Source organism: Schistocerca americana, chromosome X, assembly GCF_021461395.2.
Source record: "Schistocerca americana isolate TAMUIC-IGC-003095 chromosome X, iqSchAmer2.1, whole genome shotgun sequence".
NCBI lineage: Eukaryota > Metazoa > Arthropoda > Insecta > Orthoptera > Acrididae > Schistocerca > Schistocerca americana.
Genome location: NC_060130.1, coordinates 172,501,740 through 172,525,143, shown reverse-complemented (window position 1 = coordinate 172,525,143; position 23,404 = coordinate 172,501,740). Strand labels below are relative to the sequence as shown.

At 41.8% G+C, this 23,404-nt stretch overlaps 1 protein-coding gene across 2 annotated transcripts in view; it reads right to left on the bottom strand.

Annotated features, from left to right (window-relative positions):
• LOC124555465 (myotubularin-related protein 14) overlaps positions 1–23,404 on the bottom strand; it is a 146,691-nt gene that overhangs the window by 89,395 nt on the left and 33,892 nt on the right. For both annotated transcript variants that reach the window (XM_047129387.1, XM_047129388.1), the window contains exon 2: positions 19,027–19,083. In XM_047129387.1, coding sequence (XP_046985343.1) covers positions 19,027–19,083 — 57 coding nt within the window. The remainder of the gene's footprint in view (positions 1–19,026; positions 19,084–23,404) is intronic.

Here is a 23,404-nt window from a genome sequence, read left to right as displayed (position 1 = left end):
TACACTTAAAAAGTGTTACATAGCTTACATGCACATAAATTACAAACATAAAATTTTCTTCTAAAGTGTTATAAATGAACAAAGTGGCAATTTTTCTTGCAATCAATTATGAGAAAGTGTTATCTGAAAATGAAGAATCTGAAGAATTACTTAGATTTTCACTATGAATAGCAATCTATAGTATGCGTGTATGAGCATTATTTCTTGTGACATTTAAATTGAGCACTTCCAATAACTCACACCCATCACAGGTAGCTCATTAGTGCAGATGGATTCATCTTAAAACTGAATAGATAAAAACTCACTCTCGAATTAGTTCTGTTGGTAAAAAAGCAATATCAGTTTCCATTAAGTTAATCACACAGCAATTAAATGTAAAAAGCTAATTCTGACGTTTTGTACATGAAAGTTGTGTTTAAGGTAGAGAATTTTCATGTATGTGAAAACATAAGACTAGTTTAATAAATATGAAATACTTATACATTTGCTGAATTTCTACGGCAAACTTATCACAAATCAATGAATTCTCATGCCATACTGCACCACAGGTGAACCTCTTCCCTGTCTATAGTCAGACACATCACTTTTATGTCTTTTTACTTAGAATTTTGTGCTCATTTTCTATTTCTGAAAGGTATTGGATAACTTTGCACAAAAACATCTGCATTGCCTCCTTAATGGAGCAGGTATGCACTACACAGGAAGCATCTACGTCGGTAGTTGAGTAAGCTAAGCGTGAGCATATGAGTTTTTTTAGATAGGAGAAACCCCTGTACATGTCGGACAACAAATTACGTATCATAATTGCAGGGAGAAATGGATCAGCCACATCACTTCTATACTTTGAGAATAAGTTAAGCGTGTGTCAGAGGGTTCTTTTTTATTCTACTGTATACAGAGGTTGGACAAAAAATTTGGAAACGCTGTGAGAAAGGCATGCTTGAACATAAATATGTGTGGTGGCTAAGGCTGCAGGCTGCAGTGTTGTATTTGACCACAAACAGAATCTGTGCAATATCCTCAATAAATCACAACTGTCAGACATGGTCAGAGCAGTGCTCTGTGTAGTTGTGAGTGCATTATGTTGGAGCTAAGTGAATTCTAATGTGGGAAAATTGTTGCCACTCATACGACGGGTGCTTCCGTAACCAAGGTAACCAAAGTGTTTGGTGTTTTCGAGAGGCACCACATTGAAGACATACCGCATAAAGGGAAAGCAGAAAATCATCATTCACTAATTCACAATGTGCGTGTTCAGTGATTCTGATGGCCATTGAAGAGGAGAGTGCCAAAAAATAAGATGATGACAGCTGCAAAAGTCAATACAGAACAGAGTTGCACTTGTGAGCTGTCAGCACCAAAACAACACAAAGGAAGCTCCATAAGCAGGGAATTGCAGGGCTATCTGGGATTCCAAGGCACCCCATCAGTAATGCAAATGTCCATAACAGGAAAACCTTAGTATCTGACAGCGATTTGGATTTCTCGCCTAGACCGAGTACTCATAGGCAGAACACGACAGATATACTTAAGGTCCAGGTGACAGCTGCAGCTCACACCTATGTGGAGTGCAGCACCCATAACAAGCATGTGAGGTGGTGTCACCTTCTGATGAGTGTTTACCGATTTAATGCAGCCCAGCGATTACAACCAGCCTCTTGCTAGTTCTGACGCCTTACGTATGTACCGTTGGAGAGCAGAGTATTTTGACCTTGCATGATTAACATTTTGGGATTTGGACTTTTCCCTGGATTGTGGTATATGCTTAGACGACTCAGATACACTCTGGTCTTGCGTTAGTTATTAATTCATTTCACCATCTCCACTGTCAGTGACCGTTAGAACTGCCGTTTCTTTACACCAGTCTCCTCGTTACCCTAGTGAGAGTAATTGTAAACTGTTGTTCTATCTACAGAGAGAAGGATAGAAAATTGATGATGACAACTATCTCAACGTGCAACTCTTCCAGTATTGCACGGCTGCAAAGGCAACAACAGAGACAGCATCTGCAGCAACAGCAAAAAAGGCAGTGGGAACTCCACCAGCAACAGCAGACACAGCTGTAACAGCTTCTGCAAAACTGACAGAAGTCGGCAGGCTTACGATGGCTTGCTTCCCCACCGCCCTTCACTTGTTTTGATGAGGCGTACAAGACCTGGGAGGTCTATTTACATCATTTTGTTCTTCACTGGAGGGCAACTGAAATATCAGTGAGTGCTCTTACTGTCTTCTAGTAATAAACTGTATGAAGTGGTGGAAAACTTCTGCCCATATTTGGATCGTAGTAGTTTGACTTTTTTTGATGTATGTGGTTTGCTGACTGACTATTATAGCCACCAAATTCATGTTTAACTGTTGTATCCACATTGCCAATTTTTCAGGTGTACTGGAACTAGTGTATACAAGCCTCGTGTTATTCCTCATTTGCATCTTCATATATACCATAATAAAAGCAAAAGTTAAATATTTTCAAAGAACAGTGTTTAAATGGGAAGGAACATAATGCATTCTAATCTATATTTGGGTTATCCAGGTAATCACGTATCTCCATTAGAACAGGTGTGAAGTTCATAAATAAAAAACTATATTTTATATAATATTTTAATAGTTTTATTAATTTTTAGATAACTGAGTAGTAACACAACAGGTATAGTCATAAATATGTGCAAAATATATCAATTTTTTACTATATATGACAGAGTAAATTACTTAATGTTATACAGCTATGAAATTTTGCTGTTCATTATACTGGGAAGATAAACTTGGAATTATGATTTATTCACAAAGTCCACACGCTGTTGTTGTAATGCAACGCTCATCAGATATTGGTTTTCTTACAACTTTTTCTTGTTTTGCTCTTCTTTTTGTTTGATTGAGGTTTGTATACAACACAGTCACCAACGATTTTCAGCCACCCACAAGCACCTTGTTTTGGCTGAGCCTCCACTTGTTCAGGAACCAGAATTCGAGGTCCTCCTATCACACACTCAATACCCGATTTCACAGAAAATTCTCTCAAGCAACTAGGATCTGATCTAGAGACAATGGAAGACATTGCCAAATGTTTTCCCACATCCAACAGAAACAGTCTACGTCTATGAGTCAAGTTTTTTTCTTGAGGATTGTTTTCCGTATAAATAATGTATGCTGCTGAGCAAACATATCCAGAGCATTGTAAAAAAAATGCTAGTGGCCATCTGTTTGTTGTTCTTTTTACACTGTAATGAGAGCACAACTTGCCCATATTATCAATGTCACGTTTGTGTAGTTATATTGATGTGTAAAATCTGGCTTTGAGAGTGGGCCAGAAGTGGATGCATCATAATGCATGGTGGATAAAATTAGAACTGCTTTCTTCTTCTTCTTCTTCTTCTTCTTCTTCTTCGGAATGTACGAACACAGAGAAATGTTATCTTCACTGAATCCAAATACAGATGACAGTTCTTAGGTTGATGAGGAAGGCTGCATTTCTGGTGGTATATAGTGCTTGTTTCTTTTCACAGTACCAACTATGGACAAATCCCAAGTCATCAACAGCCTTGCTCAGGGTAGAGTTGTGAAAAAATTGTCAGTGACTACATTTTTGCCAGTACCTTCGAAATGGTAACATAAATCTTTTACTGCCCTCTTCCTGTCATTAGTTTCTGTACTGGAGGCAGATTTACCTGTATAAATTTGGCCAGTTATTGGATAAGAATTTCATGAATCACAAACCCACCAAACCTTTGACCCATATCTAGGTGGCTTTCAGACCATCTATTGGATAAATCTTGTCTTTCCTCTGTAAGGAAAAAGTTGCTCATCAACAGTGAGGCTATCAGAAGATATTTAGTGTTTTTATGAAGATTTGAATTTAGTATTTCAAATATGTCACACACTGCAGCAGCTTTGTCACTTTTCACACACTCAGCCCTAGTGCTCACATCATCAAATCTTATAAATCTGCCAATCTGCGAAAACTTGTTGAGGGATAAGCTTGCTTGATACAATGGGAATGCATTTGTTTCCCACATTTTCTTTGTGTGTTCAGTGTTAGAGAATCTTACTCCAGCTGCAATCAGTATACCAAGATATGCATAAAATTCTTAAGTTGTCAATGGCTTTCACTTTCGTTGCTCCTTCTGAATTGACATTATAGTTTGTGAATACCTGATTGGTCATCCTTCCTCACATGACCTTTTCCCTTTTTACCATTTACATCCCTCTGTCAGTTGATTTGACCAGAGCAGACTTACTCCAGCTTATTGGGCAGCTACCTTACCCCTTTCTGCTGCTCAGTGATTTTAATGTGCACCATCCCCATTGGGGTTCTCCCATAATCTGTCTGAGAGGTGCCCTCTTGGCTGACTTTCTCAGTCAACTTACCCTCATCTTCCTTAACAGGGGAGCACCGACATTCCTTTCAGACTCCATGCACACCTATTCCCATTTGGACCTGTCATTCTGCACTGCCCAGCCTGCCCATCATCTTGAGTGGTCCGCTCTTTCTGACACATACTTGGGCGACCATTTCTCATGTGCTATCAGTTTGCTGACTCCTACCCTATGCCCGTGCACACCCAAATGGCAGCTTTCCTAGGCCAACTGGAGGCTTTACGTCTCCCTGGTGATCTTCAACGAACATTATTTTGTCATCCTGTTGGTTTCACATACTATTATATCACACATATATTCTGTAAAAATACTCTCAAAGTGTCTCTTGTAGAAAGAAGTTTTGTTGTACATTTGTTTTGTTTTAGGGTGCAAGAACAATTAGGGCATATGCGCCCATGTCAGTATTGTAGAACACAAAGAAAAAGAGAGGAATTAAAAATGAATACACGTTAATCCCAATCAATGGAAGAGAAACAGGTATAAACAGGGACACTGAGAAAGGTCTATAAAATACACCATAGAGGAACGAAGGTATTTAACTAAAGATTAAATGTCCTTCGCCATGTTGCTATGATGGATAAAAAGTTAAACGTGGTCAACAGCCCACGCGTCGTTTGCTAAAATGGCTGATAACTCGGACAGCAAACACAAATGAGAACATAGGTGGTTAAAAAACAAAGGACATTCCGTGAGGACTTGGCAGACTGTTAAAGGTTAAGGGCAATGAGCACAAAGTGGTGACGGTGCTCCACTTAACGAATGGCGATGGCTAAAAAGACAGTGCTTGATATGCAACCGCTAAAATTATCTTCTCCTGGCGAGAGCGTGGAGAGGAGGTCGTCCAGGCCACTGGGAGAGGCTTAGTAACGTGGAGTTTGTTCCATGAAGGGAGGACCAGAGGTGATGCCTAAGTGATACCACCACTGGCAACGGCAAGAAAGAGATCATCGGAGGGAATGTAAGAACTAGCGGGTTGAGGTACGAGGATGGCAGCCTTGGCAGCAGCGTCAGCAGCCTAGTTTTCTGGCAAACCAAAGTGACCAGGAACCCACAGTGGCTCCATCACGAATGAGCAAGTGACAGCTTTCCCAGACCTGTTGCACTAAGGGGTGGGTGGTGTACAGCACCCACAGGCTTCAAAGGGCAATGAAGAGTGTTGGAGCAGATGACGCAATTGAAAAAACCCATGTCACCAGATGTACTGTGTGGCCTGATACAGGGTGAAGAGCTCTGCTGTAAATACTGAGCAGTGTTTTGGAAGCCGATGCCGAAAAACATCTGTCCCAATGACGAAAGCACATCCAACACTATGGTCAGTCCGAGAGCCATCAGTGTACACAAAGGTACTATGCAAAGTTCCATGGGAAGGTTGTGAAACTGAAGGTGATAAAGCAAGATAGGAGTAGTGTCCTTAGGAAGCGAATGACAGTCAAGGTGAACATGGGCTGCCACACAAAGTCACGGTGGTGAATGGTTCACACTCATTGGGAAAGTGGCAGGTAGTGTAAAGTTAAGCTGCTGGAACAAGAGCCGAAAGCAAACTTGAGGGGGTAACAGAGAAGAGGGACACGCCCCATACTGGTAATCAAAGGAGTCATCGAAGGAGGCGGCATAGGACAGCTGCCCATGAATGGCAGACAAACGGCATGCATAATTGCTGAGGAGAAAGTCACAGCAGTAGGATAGCAGTAGTTCGGCAGTTTCTGCATACAGACTCTCAACTCAGCTAGTGTAAAAGATGCCAGTGGCCAAACTGATGTCATGATGGTGGATAGTATTGAGACGGCATACGAAGGATGAACGAACAGATGCCTAAATGAAACATCCATAGTCTAGTTTTGAATGGACAAGGGATCGGTACAAACAGAGGAGTGTGGTTCGATCTGCTCCCCAGGAAGTACCACTGACGGCACGTATCACATTGACAGACCGCACACAGTGGGCTGCCAGGTAAGAAATGTGAGAGGACCAAGAAAGTTTCATGTCGAGCATGAGCCCCAGGAATTTCACGGTTTCAACAAATGGAAGAGCAACAGGCCCAAGATGTATAGGTGTTGGAAGAAGCCAACTGCGTCACCAGAAATTCATACAAATGGTTTTGTCAGTGGAAAAACGAAAGCCACTGTCAATGCTCCAAGAGTAAAGGTGATAGAGACATCGCTGAAGACGCTGCTCAATGAGACAAGTCCGTAGACAACTGCAATAGATGGCAAAATCATCAACAAAATGGGAGCTGGAAATGCCTGGTGGGAGACAGGCCATTCATTATAGGGTTAATGGCGATAGCAAAGAGGATGACGCTCAGAACGGAACCCTGAGGCTCACCTTATTCCTGGATAAAGGGATCCGACAAGGCAGAACCCACACGTACCTTGAAAACATGGTCTTTTAAAAATTTCTGAAGGAAACAAGGCATACGGCCTCAGAAGCCCCACGTGTAGAGTGTATGGAGGATACCAGTCCTCCAGTAGGTGACATAGGTTTTCTCCAAACCGAAAAACACAGCCACAGTCTGGGATTTTTGCAGAAAACCATTCACGACATGAGTGGGCCAAGTGACGAGATGGACAACTGCAGAATGGCACACTCGAAATCCACACTGTGCAGTGGTTAGTAAATTGCGAGACTCGAGCCACCATAGCAGCCAGGAATGAATCATACATTCCATCACCTTGCAAACACAGCTGGTGAGAGAAATGGGGTGGTAGCTAGAAGGAAGGTATTCGTCCTTATCGGGCTTAGGTATGGGTATGTCAGTGGCTTCACACCAGCATTTGGGAAACGTGTCCTCCACCCATATGCAGTTATATGTTTGAAGGAGAAAGTGCTCGCTCACAAGAGAAAGGTGCTGCAACATCTGAATGTTATCATCATCTAGCCCTGGGGTGGAGGACTGGGATGAAGTGAGAGCATGATCTAGCTCCCTCACAGTATAGGCGGCATTGTAGCACTCACTATTCTGAAAAGAGAAGGGTATCGCCTGAGCCTCGTCTGCTCATTTCCGATGGAGGAAGGCAGGGTGATAGTGGGAGCAGCTCGAAATCTCTGCAGAATGGCGGCCCAAGGTGTTGGAGATAGCAACACTATGACACTGTTTGCTACGGTCAGGTTGGAAATTGGGGAATGGACCTTGGTCCCAGAGAGCCATTCAAGGTTGGTCCACACAACGAAAGAGGGAGTGGAACTGTTAAAAGAACTAATAAATGAAATGCAGCTAGCTTTTCTGATATCCCAAAGAACATTACGACACTGTGCATGCAACTATTTAAACTGAATGCAGTTTGCCACCATAGGAGGATGGTTAAAATGGCAGAGTGCACATCTCTGTGTGCGAATTACATCGTGGCATGCCTCAGTCAACAAACGGACTGGGACACAGCGCGGTAAAGAGGAAGTGCGAGGAATGGAACATTCTGCTGTGGTAAGGATAATGTTTGCAAGATATTCTAACTGGTCCCTAGTCACCACAAGTGGGGAAATAATGCTCGTTGAAGATCACCAGGGAGGAGTAAAGCCTCCAGTTGGCCTAGAAAAGCTGCCATTTGGGTGTGCACGGGCGTAGGGTAGGAGTCAGCAAACTGATAGCACGTGGGAAATGGTCGCCCACGTACGTGTCAGAAAAAACTGACCACTCACTCAAGATAATGGGGAAGCTGAGCAGTGCAGAATGACAGGTCCAAATGGGAATAGGTGTGCATGGAGTCTGAAAGGAATGTCGGTGCTCCCATGTTAAGGAAGATGAGGGTAAGCTGACTGAGAAAGTCAGCCAAGAGGGCACCTCTCAGACAGATTATGGGATAACCCCAATGGGGATGGTGCACATTAAAGTCATCGAGCAGCAGAAAGGGGTAAGGTAGCTGCCCAATAAGCTGGAGTAAGTCTGCTCTGGTCAAATCAACTGACAGAGGGATGTAAACGGTACAAAGGGAAAAGGTCATGTGAGGAAGGAAAATGCAGACTGCAATAGCTTGGAGTCAGGGAGAGGGATTGACTGTGATTATTGTCCCAGATGAGCAGCACGAATCCCCCATGAGATGGAATGCTGTCCTCAGGGGAAAGGTCAAAGCTGACTGGAAAGAAATGTGAGAGCTCAAAGTGGTCGTAAGAATGCAATTTTGTTTCCTGGAGGCAGAGTACAAGGGGATGCTGCAACTCTAACAGCAGCCATATGTCCTCTTTGGTGGATCGAAGCCCGTGAACATTCCATTGGAAGAGACACACAACGACCAAAAAATGAAGAGGTGTCACTGCGGCGGCTGGCAAGTGGGAGCCTGAGAAGACTTAGTGCTACAGGGCACAGAGGCTGCAGGATCCTGCTTCATGAGATCTATAGATGCATCAGTGTTGTCCTTCTACCAGTCTGCGGAGTCCAGGGAAGAAAAACAGTTGGTGGCATATACTGGCGACACAGAGGTCAGCCGGGAGAGGGTATTACATTGGTTAGCAGAGGACGACTCAGATGTTTGTTGGCAGGAGGGACATAAGACGTCTTTGTGGGAGTATTCCTTCTGTCCTTTCCGTCCTGCCAGTTGTGTAACAGGTGACTTCGCTCCGTGTGGCGGAAGTTTGGTGGCTTGTTGCACAGCTGGAGGAGAAGACGGGGACACTACCATGACGCTGTGTGATTTCACAATTGTGGTGCTAAATCTGAGGTTGCATGTCTGCTTGGCCATGTTCGTGGAGCGAGATGTAGCAAGAACAGTACTGTAGGTGCCAGACGGTAGAAAGCACGTTTTCCGACTAGACAACAACTTGCGAGCAACCGGGTAAGGCACTTTTTCTTTCACCTGGATCTCCTGGACAGCCTGCTCATGAGATAAATGGGACAATCTCGGGAGGAGGCATCATTGCAGTTGATACAGTGGGGAGAAGGAAGAAAACAATTGTCCTCATGAGCACCCCTACCACAGGTTACACATTCAGCCGGGTGTTGACAGGACTCTCAAGTGTGGTTGTAACGATGGCACTGCTAGCAGTGCATCGGGTTCTGAATGTACAGTTGTACTGTGATAACTTCATAGTCTGCTTTGATCTTTGACGGAAGCACCTCTCTATCAAAAGTGAGAAAAAAACGTGCGTGTTGGCACTAAGGAGGCATCTATCTTTTTCACAACCCAATGGACTTTAATGATACCTTGATCAGAAAGGTATGTTTGGATTTCTGCCTCAGTCAGACCATCAAGAAGCCTAGCATAAATAACATTTCAGGGAGAATACAGTGTTAGATGGCCCTCGACACAAACAGGATAGCCACAGAGGAGTGAAGCTGCAAGCAGTTGAGCTTGAGATTCAGAAGTAGTCTCCAAAAGCAAAGTGCCATTTTGTGAATAAGAGCAGGATTTCACATGGCCAGCAACTGCATCAACACCTTTCTGAATAGTAAATGGATTTACAGTAGTAAAGGACTGACCATCTTCAGTATGTGAAACAACGAGGAACTGTGGTGCAACTGGGAGGGTGTTTGAATTGGGAGCTTCATTCCATTTAAGTTTGGTAGACATGGACTACGAAGATGATGACTGGCTTATTGTGAGAAAATCCCCCATGATTATCAGCGTCTCTGATGGCGTGCTCCTTCCGACTGCACACCTGACGAAGGAACCAATCGGTAATTTAGGAAGGTAGCAGCTCAGGCAATCACCTCTCCTTGGGAGTGGCCTTTACAAGGCGGTACATACAAACCCTACCGGTCAATCCAGGGCTGGAAATTGCGCGTTGCCCAGTCTGTCAAACACATGGGCTGGCCTTCAGGAGCACACAGGTAGGAAGAAGAAAAAGAGGAACGTCAAACGCCGAAGTGGAGGAAGGATAGGAAAACGGGAACGAAAAAAAGAAAGAAGGAATGAAAGACAGTGGTGAGACTGGTCTGATATTGGCAACTGAATATGCAGAACGCATTTCCAACAACAATGCAGACATGTTCCCCAAGGGAGGGGAAAAGGAATAACAAGAGGACAGACTTCCAGCACGGAAGGGAAAAGATGCTGCAAAGGGTGGGGTCCCGTGGTAACCAAGCATGAACCCGTCAGAGAGAGAGGCAAGATCCAGGAGGGGGCTGGTGATTGTACTTGTTGCACCAGCCCTTTCCTGCACAATATTATGCTTCAGCAACTTTCTTGTCCCAAAATGTTCCTCATGCCATTTAGTTCCATCTTCACCATGTACAATGTCATTAGAAAACACAATCACTTCACTGTTTTCATCAGCTCTGTCATTTTCATCACTTCTTTGACTTTCAACTTCAATATCACTACAAGCACCAATAGCATCTTCAATATCTGAAGTAGCAGCATCTTCCTCACTTGGAATCCATTCGTCTGAAGAATCTTCAGCACTGAAATCTGTAGTGTCAGCCTCTTCTGCATCAACAGTAGACAATAACTTTCTTATATACTCTTCTTTCGCTTCATAGCTTAATCTGCTGTATTCAGTTTTGGAGAGTTCCAGTTTATTATCCATGAGAATCCAGAACTGAGGTTTACAGCAGCAAAGCTTACACAATAATGAACAGTTCATAATGTTGTGCAACAGCAGCCAGCAACAAGTAGAATGCCTTGTTGCGATGATTTCGTATATACCCAAAGCTGAGTGTCGCCAACTGTGACCGTACAACAACAAATTCACTGGTTTACCCCAGTAACCTGGTTATAGAACAAATTATAATTTTCTGAGTATAGACACAAGGGTTAACCAATGTGTTGAGCAACGAGAACAACCCTACACAGCATGAGCTGCTGACTTACAAGGCTTGGCACGCAAGTGTGACTTTCCCTGTGAACAATGTGGTGTGTCATATACAGACTTTTGATCCGTGACATCATTATCTGCCTTGTTCCGGATCGAGACATTATTGTGAAAGCTCAGAGGTGTCTGATCCCACCTCAAGTGACATGTTAAAAATTCCCAAAGCTCAAGCAGTAACTCGTCAGCACAAGATCTGTTTTACGATTCTGAGCGTGTCGCTGTTGTGCTCCACAATCAACTGATCAGTTCCAATCAATATCAGCATCTGAATTACACAGCACCTACTCATTCAGTAGTCTGGCGAAATGGGTTGGTTGGTTTGGAGTATAAAGGGACCAAACTACAGGGTCATCAGTCCCTTTTTCCTTAGGCAAACAAGTCTCAAGGAAAAAACAATTAAAAACAAAGGAGCTGGGGGAAGTAAAGGGATGAAAATCTAGCAAGGAACCACACCAAAAGAGAGAACGAAAGAATCGAACCAAAGGTGGAAATGTACACTAAAAGGAAAGGTAGAGGAAAGTATTAAAATCGTGTAACAGATGGCCTGGGATGGCTGATTACAAGGATTAAAAAAGGATGAGCCAGCCACTCAACAACATATTAAAATCGTCAGCCTAAAATACAAGGCGAGAAGAACACACCTAGGGAAAAGACGAACATCCAGGCAAACAAAATCAAAGAAAGAGTGAGGAAGAGGTAAAAGGGTGGGAGGGTAGAGGCCTGGGAGAGAAGGCCAGACTCCCAATCTTAGATTGTACAATAACCCCCCCCCCCACCCCTCTCATGAATAAAACATAAAACTAAATAGGTCATTGAGGCATTGTCACCCAACACTGAAGGTAGGGTGTTGGGAAGGTTAAAAATCCACCGCAGAGCAGCTAAAATTAGGCAGTCCAACAAGAGGTGGACGACAGTCGTACGGGAGCTGGAGCTACAGCAACACTGAGGTGGGTCATCGCAATGGAGGAGGTGACCATGTGTTACCCAAGTATGGCTGATGCGGAGCTGGCAAAGGATAACTGAAGCCCTGCGAGTGGCTCACATGAATGACCTCCACACATTCGTTGTCTCCCTGATAACAAACTGAGGGTGTGCCATTCAGTATCCCAGATCGCGAAAACTTTGCGGCGGAAGACCGATCGGAGATAAGTCTCTGGCATGCCAATCTCTGGAGCTGGCTTACCAGTAGCCTGTTGGCCAGGCTGTCAGTAAGTTCATTGGCTGGTATCCTGACATGTCCTGGGATCCGAATGAAGGTCACTGAACATCCACTGTTTCCGAGGGCACAACGAGACTCCGGGATACTCATTACCAATGGATGTCGACAGAAGTACTGGGCAAGAGCTTGTAGGCTGTTTAAGGAGTCACTACAGATGATGAAGGACTCACCAGCGCAGGAGTGGATATGCTGAAGGACACGATATATGGCTACCAACTCTGCAGTGTAAACACTGCCACCATCCAGCAAAGAGTGCTGTTCCGTATGGTCAACTTGAGCATAAGGGAAGCCAACAAGACCGTCGACCATTGATCCATCTCTGTAGACTATTTATGAGTCCTCGACCTTCCTGAGAAGGGAGGGAAATTGCCAGCAGAGGGCCTCAGGTGGAGCGGAGCCTTTTGGGCCTTGCAATATCTCCAGCCAAAGCCGTGGCTGAGGTATGGACCATGTAGGTGTACGTAAGTGGACTCACAGGAAAGGTGGTAGAAGAGAAGCGTCAAGTCCAGTATGAAGCAACTGGACACAGATAGCGAGGGGATTCCCAGTTCTGGGCCGACACTGTAGGAGATGGGTCGCCATGTTAAGGAAAAGAAGATGGTAATTTGGATAATGAGGTGAACGATGAATGTGGGCGGTATAATTTGCAAGCAGTAGTTGCCGCCACAGTCACAATGGAGGAACGCCAGATTCCACAAGGTGGCTGTTCACAAGGCTCGTTCGGAAGGCTCCCGTCACGAGCCGACCACAGTGGGGCAGAGGGTACAGCAGATGCAGTGCGATGTGCAGTAAGTCTCCACTACATCTAGTAGTTGGTCATCAAGCAAAAGTTCTGGATGTGGTTGGACAGTATGACGACAACAAAAGTGGATGACACAAGTCTTGGCAGCCAAAAACTGAAAACCGTGAGTGAGGGCCCACGGCTGTAAGTTCCCTACAGTTCCCTGCAGCCAGCATTCAGCCACAGCAAAAGAAGAGGAGCAGAAGGAAATACAAAAACTGGCAATTAAAAAGAGTGGGACACTCAGGAGACAGCCCTGCAGTACCCCATTCTCTTGTATATGGCGTGCACTGTGGGAGGCACCGACACAAACTCTGAAAGTGTGGAGCGACAAAAAGTTCCACATAAAAATTGGGAGCGGCTCCTGCAGACCCCACGCACGCAGAGTGGTGAGGATGTTGTGTCACCAAGTGGTATTGTAAACCTTTGACAGGTCATAAAAAAATTGGCAATAAGGTGGTGTTGCCAGGAAAAGGCTGATCGAATGGCAGACTCCAAGTGGTCCAAGTTATTGATGCTGGAACGCCCTTGGCAAAAACTGCCCTGGGACAGAGCCAGAAGGCCCCCAGACCCCCCCCCCCCCCCCCCCACTTGCTCTCTCTCTCTCTCTCTCTCTCTCTCTCTCTCTCTCTCTCTCTCTCTCTCTCTCTCTCACACACACACACACACACACACACACACACACACACAAAATTTCGTCGCTAGGCAATGAAAACCTCGTAACTCCATCTGACAATAAAATCCACTAACTCCATTACCAAATGTAGACAATTATGCCACATAGCCTGTTGAAACCTTCCTTCTTCGAGTTGTACGGTGTCCCCATGTAGTGGCAATAATGAAAAACTCACATCTCCAGGGATATGTAGCTTGTGCTGTAAACCTCGCATCTCCGGTAATCGCCATTGTTAGTGTGCAGGGCGAACACATGCTCCGAGATTAAAACGTTTTTCGATCTGATAGTAACCTTTTTCACTGACAGACCCAACACTGCTTTATTGCTACAGGTACGTGTTATTATTTCTAGGTATTTATGTATTGTATTTTAATATACAGAATTAATAATGACCTCGTTAAAAACAATGTTGATTTACGAGTTTTTCATCGCGCGTAAAGCAGACTGCTCTCGGTACATACGAGGTTTTAATTTTAGAACTTTACAGAATCGTCTACATTCTACAATAAGTACTTTGTTTTCAGCTATGAGTAAAAAAAGTAAATTCACTCGTCACCTTGGGAAACAAGCCGACAACGGAACCAATCGTATAAAATCACGGGAAGAAGATTCTAGTCAGGTTCCTCCTTGTCCTGCACCAAAAGAAAAAGTATACCTACAAAATGAAGGTGAACCGTAGTTTATATTGTTGTAACGTCAAGTAAGATCCTTGTTTGAAAGTTGAGGTGATTTAATTATTTAAATACTATTGATGACATTATTGTTTGCACTATAGATAATGCGGAAAAAGAAGCCAATACAGAGGCGAATTCCTCTTCTGAGTTTGAAAGTCTTTTCGAACACAGCAGCGAGGATGACATCTTCAGTGGCATTAGTGATGTATATGATCCAGATAAAAACAAAAATGACCATAGCAGTAACAACAGCACGGAAGACGATGATGACGAAGTTGATGTGGGAGTAAAAAGTACTAAGCAGTGCCGTAAAAGGAAAAGTAATCAATCGCTTCAAAGTTTGCAGAAAGAAAAACGTATGAGGGGACAATTATTTAGGAATGCAAAAAGATGAGTTTGGCAAAAAGAGACCAACAACAAGCAGAAGTAGGAGGGAAATGAAACCACGATGTACTTGTAAACATTATTCCTTAAATCGGAACAGGAATTGCAAGGATATTACAGAAGAGCAGAGACAGCTAATATTTAATCATTTCTGGGAGGATATGTATTGGGGTGAAAGAAATTTTTTTGTTAGAAGCTATGTCTACTGCGTTCCAATTAAAGGGCGCAGAAATAATTCAGAATCTAATAAATCTCACCGTTCTAACACACTATATTACAATTTTGTAATAGGACAGAGAAAAACTGTCTGCAAGACTATGTTTCTAAATACTTTGTGCTTAGGTGAATGGAGTGTCAGAACATTGGCATCTAGTGCAGCAGGAAGAACGCTTGCAGAAGGGCCTCAAATGCAGGAGAGACCAACGAAAGTTTCAGGTGGACGACAATCACCATCAGATTTTTCTGCAGAGTTGCCGAAACTGGAATCGCATTACTGCCGTCGTTCTTCCACAAAACTCTACTTGGAACCTAACTGGTAGAGTAAATCAGAACTACATAGGGAATACATAGAAGTTTGAAAAAAAAAAAAAAGTCCCAGCTGCATACAAACAGTTCTGCGAGGTATTCGATGAAAATAATAACTTATTTTCGCCTTAAAAGGACCAGTGCGATCTTTATTGTTCTCACCACACAGGCAATCTCTCAAACAATGAATACTCTTTGCATATGGCCCGAAAAACTGAGGCAAGGGAAGCGAAAAATAGTGATAAATTAGGACCAGCTAGAGTGTTTACTATGGACCTTCAACCACTTCTGCTTTCTTCCAGACTAAAAGCATCTGCACTGTACTATAAAAGCAAACTAAAGGTCCACAACTTTACCATCTATGATTTAAAAAGTAACGATGGTTATTGTTATCTTTGGCATGAGAGTGAAGGTAGAAAGGCATTATAATAGCGTAAAAATTTCTGGAGAAAGGTCACTCTCAAATGGAGTGTGATTCTATACACCCCACCATAGAAAGGAAGTTAAAAAACAGACACATTTATACTCCTGCTGGCTATGTAGAAGTTTGCACTACCGCAAGACAAAGTCCTAGGCCTTATGTTGTCAATTATTTGGACCACATGTTTTCAAGTCCTATGATAAACTCTCGTTGAATTCACCTATTCGGGCATGATCCAAAATTGGTGACTGATATCCGGTGTCTCAAGTATGATCCCTATGGAAAAATGGAATATAAATTGAAATTCAGCGATACACGGCAACCACTTCCAAGAAGGATGTCAAACATACCCAGCTCATTTACAGTGCCCCCTCTCTACAGTTCACCACTAAAGATCAGTGCAGAGAAGTTTACGCATTTGCAACAACTAAAGCTCGTCCTTCCTAAGGATGTTCATTCGTTTTATGACACACTGCCTCACATTTGTAATGAGAGAACATGGCCGTGCCTAAAAAAATGCAGCCGAAAATAAACTTGTTTACAGCCACCTATGACTGTGATTGTGATACTAGCAGTAATAGTAACAATAATAAATGTTAATAAACTGCACAGATGTTTACAGTAATAATAGTTTAAATACATTGACACAATGTTGTTAGCTTTAATTAAACACTGTAATTTATTAACATCCAGATTCCAATATTTTGATCGCTGTCAAGTTATTCATTTCACTTTATATCTGCAACAATATATCCTTACAGATGTTTCATAACACGCAAATAATGCATAGTTTAAGTAGGTATTTTTTAAAACAAATTTAACATTCATTCATTTCAATTCTTAAGCGTGCACTAGTTACATGCCTCTTATCTCCATCACTACCAAAAAAATAACTGCAAAAACCTTGTAACTCCAAAAACAGGCACACAATTTGAAGTGCATAATAAAGTCTTATGTACCAATGACCGGATCCATATTGTGTAGAAGAAACCACTAGATTTGACTAATCAGGTCTCCATGTGATTTCTATAATTAGTTTTTTGTTCCTCCTGTAAAATTTGACCAATTTGAGTTACGAGGTTTTCATTGCCTAGCGACGATTTGTAAAATCCAATCACTGTTTTAAGTGAACTGCTCATAAGTTTTACACCACCTACATATCCGCAAATGTGTGGGGGCTTACATTCAAGGGATCTGCTTCTGGTAACATTCAACACCTTGTTCCTCCATCTGTGCATTGTAGCATGTTTGTATCCTCCTTGAAAAACTGTCCAGGTGCTTAAGATATAGCTGTTCAAGCCTGTACCTCTCATCAACAAAAGCTCTCCGGAGATCATTCAGTATGTAAGGAGTGTTCTTGCGATAATGCGCTGGAAGTTCCAACTGGTCAAAGACAAGCTCAATCAGGGTTACATCAACAGATACTGCAGACCATTCCAGTAGATCAATATCCAACTTTTGTAGGAAAGTGTTTACGAAGTGTGTGCAGTGCGCTTTTATGTAATGGGTTTCAAATATGAACCCTGACCACAATGTTGAATTTAGGAGCGGACTATAGGTTGGAGGATTCTATCCTTAATACTGTACAGCTTACAAATTACTCTCTATAGAGATCAGAGTCAACTGACATCCATACACGTTAGTTAGTAGCTTGGTACACTCTTCTACAGCTGTAATGAGGCTTCAGACAAATCCTGCTCTAGTTAGTGAAGTGAACTAGATATATTCCATTAAGCCACAATTTTCACACACCCAAGTACTAGGGGTATTTGTACCCTTATTTCTAATGGATGCCCGTAAGCCAAACTGAACATGTGGAGACGATTTGATACTGTTGAGTCACCACAGCCTTCACAATTACCTCTAAACATGCAGCGCTCAGTACTGTTGCATTCTCCTTAAGGTGAAGCCACAATTCATATGTAGTGATCATCAGCTGGTGTTGTTGAACCTCTGCGAATAGTCATGAGTGACAGAATGTTGGAATAATGTGGCTGTTGTGTATGCTCATTTGATGAGAAATTTGATGTTTTGGTAACCCCTTTTGCAATGAAGTGACAATGCACATATGGCCTAATTGAGTCATGCTGACGTACTGAGTAGTGTATACAAGCTGCATCATGACATTTTTGGTTGGGGACACAGTGTGTGTACTGAATTTCACCGAAAATTCAGGTTTACTTTCACCCTTATTATACAAGTAACTGTGGATGGTTATTTTCTGAGGTCATAGGAAACAACTTTCCAATAAAAGGAATACAATCTGCGCAACTTACGAGAGAGATGCCAAATATTATTTGAGAAGTTTATATAGAGCCTTTTACATGTCATTACTGTTAAATGATATAATTTTCATTTCAATGAGCTGCACTTGCATGTCAATTCTAAAGTCATGGTCCACATTGAACCCAGTAGGAACTGTTTACACTATACAGACCATAATTTCACATGCATACCATACCAGTTCTAATCCAGTCAATATCTGTAAGCAATTTCTCTACTTTGTACACACCAAGTGGACAGTGATGGAAAGGAAGAAATGAATTAAACTTTTGTTCAACTGACAAACTTTCATACAGCACATTTATGCATGCCTAAATAATAGTGAATGTAAAGTGACACACGACTTGCCCAATACAATCCAAAAGCATTGTGTACATTTCATAGTTATTCTGTGTTGGTAGCAATTGGCAAATAAAAACTTCCAACATAAAGTCGACCAGCTCTGGACAGCCCAGAGTAACCAACAAAACAGACAAATGTGAATCAAATGGAAACAAAAATAACTGACAACTGCTTCAGTCATTTTGACATATCTGGAATGCTGTTAGGAGAAATATGTGTAATGCTGGCACTGTTCTAATCAATCTCAGTAAGGGGTGGGCAGTTATAAAGCAGTCATTGATCAGTACAGCTCCCGAACACTTCTGGTGTCTTGTAGAACACTTACTATAATGAATCATCAGAATGAAAGTGTGTACTTATGAGCTGCTAGAGAGGCTGGTCTATTCCAGTTGCTTACCAGTGTGTATCATACTCCAAATAATTTTATGATTAAATCAAATACCTGTATCCTTAAATTAAAGTATTATTTCAAACAGTAGATCATACTTCGCCTCTAATATTTCTGCAACATCTGTACATATTTCAGCAAGCCAACATACTGCTGTGAACACATTCATAGTTTATTCCAATTACAATTTTATCATAAATGCATGAAAAACTTACAATGTAATGATAGTCCAACTCTATTAGTTTCAGGCACTTCTGCAAAATTTCTTGGGACTGAAAAAAATGACAAAATTTCATTATGAATAAAACTGACATGGTGGTCTATTAAGCACATATGTCACAAAAAAATGTTTATACTAAACATTAAAAAGAAATGCCAGTAAAATTAGAATCTTGAAAACTCTTTGAAGGCCACCCCCCCCCCCCCCCCCCGCAACACACACACACACACACACACACACACACACACACACACACACACACACACACACACACACAGAGTCCAAAAACAATTGGTAAGTCTGGAAAACTTCTGACATCTCCAGCATCACATTAATCTTTGCCTCAATTAATTATCAGTATATTACACAACTTTAAGTAACTCCCTGTATGTGTACTAGCATCTAAAACTTCGTAAAAAAAGCATGTTTACCTAAAAGTAGCAGTGAAAATGAATATATACACAAGAAATAAATGAGCTTCAACATGAAACTGACTTAACAAAAATTACTGGGAAATTATTTGATTTACAATATACAAGATAATTAATATGGATTTGCAATAGGAACCCACAGCCAGGGAAAAGGGGTGAATTGTTGTGGGGAGAGTGAGGAGTTAGTTATCTGAACAGAATATTTCAGAGAGAGATTACCACAACATTAAAACTATCGTACAAAACATGACAGGAAACACAACACAATAGAAAATGTTAGAGAAAAGTTTTCTGTTCGCATACTGGTGAGAGATAAAATGTAATACAAATTTTGAAAACAAAAGCTAAATGTTGGGCCAAGCAAACATCTCCTCTACCATAAATTGCTGCTTTACTTCTCTACATTAATATGGTTTTACTGATAACATATGAAGTTCAAGCTATAGTGAAACTTTATTCCTTTTTATTGATATAGACTCACATTTACCAGCTGTACAACAAAAGAACTTTGTGAGTGCACTAGTAGGCATTTGTAGCACATTGTCCATTACAAGTGGGCTACATATTACCTTAAAATGCAATGCTGCAAAAAACTAAGGCAGATCTTTGTCACAACTATCAAAAGAGTCATTTGTGTTTTCATAAATATTTTAAAATATTCATCAATATAACACAACATGCTTCACCAAGAAAACATCACTGAAAATTTTTAAGGCTTTCGAAAAAACTTAAAGTACAACTTTCTGCTGACAGTACTCATAATGTACTATACATCAAGGCAAAATTCCTTATGTAATTTGAAGAGAAAGACAATGAGCAGCTCTTCTGAATAAAGATTAGTGTGTGCACCTATGCACAACATCCCTCAAGCATTAAGGCTACGCCACAAAGGGACACACAAAGCTTTGTCTACCAGTATTTTTAAACATGTCTCCAAACTCCACAGATATACTCCTGATTACCTTGTTGAACTAGCAGTAAAGAGAGAAAGGATATAGTGAAGACAGGTTGAGCCACAATCTAAGGAGTCTTTAAAATGTTAGATTTTAACTGTGCAAAAGACTGTAAGGACATATTGAAACCTTTCAGTCAGGTCATCAGGTGCACCTGGATACCTTAGAAAGAACATTATCTGAAAAAGGTAAGATTTTGAGCGAGAGCTTGGACTCGCACACAGTTTTAATTTGTCATGAAGTTAAAGATAGCAGTTTTTCTTTATGTTGATAGAGATGCCATAAAAACTACTTACATTCACGATTGTCTCTGGAGTTCTCATTCTTCCCTCACAAACATAAGTCAAATGTTAATGAAGAGAGATCTTTGTAGTTCAGTCATCAGAGTCCACCCGTCTGGGAACATGGAAGCTATCCTAGTCACAGATTGGCTCGCTAATTTGCTGGTGAAGTATTGTTTGAAGGAATGTCAGTCCTGTCGACTTTAGGCAAATATGATATTGTGTTCAGAATGTGGTGGTATTTGTATGGCTAGAGGAATATATTTGATATTATTCCACTTATTCCCATTGATCCCATGCACTTTAACCCTTACATAGGACCTTTGGAGGTAAATTTAAAATACTCTGGAACTGGGAAAATGAGAATATCTACTATATATAACCGTATACGGCAATCTGGAGACAAAGATAGGCATTACCAATGAAGTGCAGATTGGGAAAATCAGTCAACCGGTTTAGAATGACTGGATTATTTCCATAGGCAGGCAGTATCTTTTCTGATAGTGATTCCATAGTTTCTAAGACTGAAGCAGAGAAGCTTCATCTTCAATTCAGACCACCTTTCCACCTCCACAGCATATCCAAACCAAATCAGAAAAACAGTAATTTTGAAATCACATCCCTTCTCATAAGTAAAATTATGAACAACATTAGAGTTTTAAGGCTAAAGGTTAACAGGTCTTTGGGTAAACTTCACAAGGGGCCGTCCACACTCTCACCTCCAAATTTATGTTTGCAGTGCCTGTTACAAGGGGTCATGGGAAGCCATGATGGCAGAACACCTGATCTGAAAGGACAATAATGTAAATATGTTTACATTTTGATTGTGGAAGCTATATTCTGATTTTGTTGTCTCTAGGCATTTCTGTTATTGATATATACTAATGAGCTAAAACATTATGACATTAATAGTGTATTGGTCCAAGTGTGAAATGCAATACAGTAGTGATTCTATGTGGCATGGATTTGACAAGTCCTTGGTAGTTTTTCACAATTATCTAGCACCAGATGTCTAGACACAAGTCATATAATTCACGTAAATTGCCTGCTGGCGTCCCAGATATGTTCCACAGGGTTCACATCAGGCAAAATTGGTGACCACAATATCAACCCAAGTTCACTATCATGCTCCTCACATCACTGTAGCACAATTTTAGCCTTTAAACACTGGCAGTTACCCTGCTGAAGTATGCCATTGCTGTCAGAGAAGACATCAAGCATGAAGGGACGCAGGTGGTCTATGACTGTCATGGTATCTTCATCTACCACCACAGGTCCCATCCCATGGAAGACCATGCGAATGTACCACACAGCTCAATATTGCCCCCACTGGCCTGCATCCGTGAAGTGATATACATTTTTGCCTTGATGATGGCAAATTCAGACACGACCTCCAACATAGTATAACAGAAAATGTGATTCGACAAATTTCCATCGATTCGTGGTCCAATCTCTACTATCTGCATCCATTGCAAACATAACAGATGAAGAACAACATGATGACTTTGAAGAATACAGTGACCCACTGTTTAAGGATTTGTGGGAACCAAGGTCACGACCACCCATCAGTGGGCGTTTCAACTTTCATGGTAGGCAGTAGGTGTTTGGGGTTCTAAAAATTTTCATAAAACTTTGACAAAGTGTTTGGTAAGCATTTATTACAATATGCTTCAAACTGCAGTAGCTCTGTTGCTTGCAGCTGCAGCACAAGCAACTTAAAGGACCTGGCTGCATGCACAATTTACAATTGTTTCTTGCAAAAACAATGTTCAGAAAACTAAAATTCTGCTTGAGCTAACAATATGATAAAAATGGAGCTGAAACAACATAAAAATATACAGATCATTCTACATCTACACATCTACATTTATACTCCGCAAGCCACCCAACGGTGTGTGGCGGAGGGCACTTTTCATGCCACTGTCATTACCTCCCTTTCCTGTTCCAGTCGCGTATGGTTCGCGGGAAGAACGACTGCCGGAAAGCCTCCGTGCGCACTCGAATCTCTCTAATTTTACATTTGTGATCTGCTCGGGAGGTATAAGTAGGGGGAAGCAATATATTCGATACCTCATCCAGAAACGCACCCTCTCGAAACCTGGACAGCAAGCTACACTGCGATGCAGAGCGCCTCTCTTGCACGGTCTGCCACTTGAGTTTGCGAAACATCTCCGTAACGCTATCACGCTTACCAAATAACCCTGTGACGAAACGCGCCGCTCTTCTTTGGATCTTCTCTATCTCCTCTTTCAACCCAACCTGGCACGGATCCCACACTGATGAGCAATACTCCAGTATAGGTCGAACTAGTGTTTTGTAAGACATACCCTTTGTTGATGGACTAAATTTTCTAAGGACTCTCCCAATGAATCTCAACCTGGCACCTGCCTTACCAACAATTAATTTTATATGATCATTCCACTTCAAATCATCCCGTACGCATACTCCTAGATATTTTACAGGAGTATCCGCTACCAGTGTTTGTTCCACTATTATATAATCATACAATAAAGGATCCTTCTTTCTATGTATTCGCAATACATTACATTAGTCTACGTTAAGGGTCAGTTGCCACTCCCTGCACCAAGTGCCTATCCGCTGCAGATCTTCCTGGATTTCACTGCAATTTTCTAATGCTGCAACTTCTCTGTATACTATAGCATCATCTGCGAAAAACTGCATGGAACTTCCGACACTATCTACTAGGT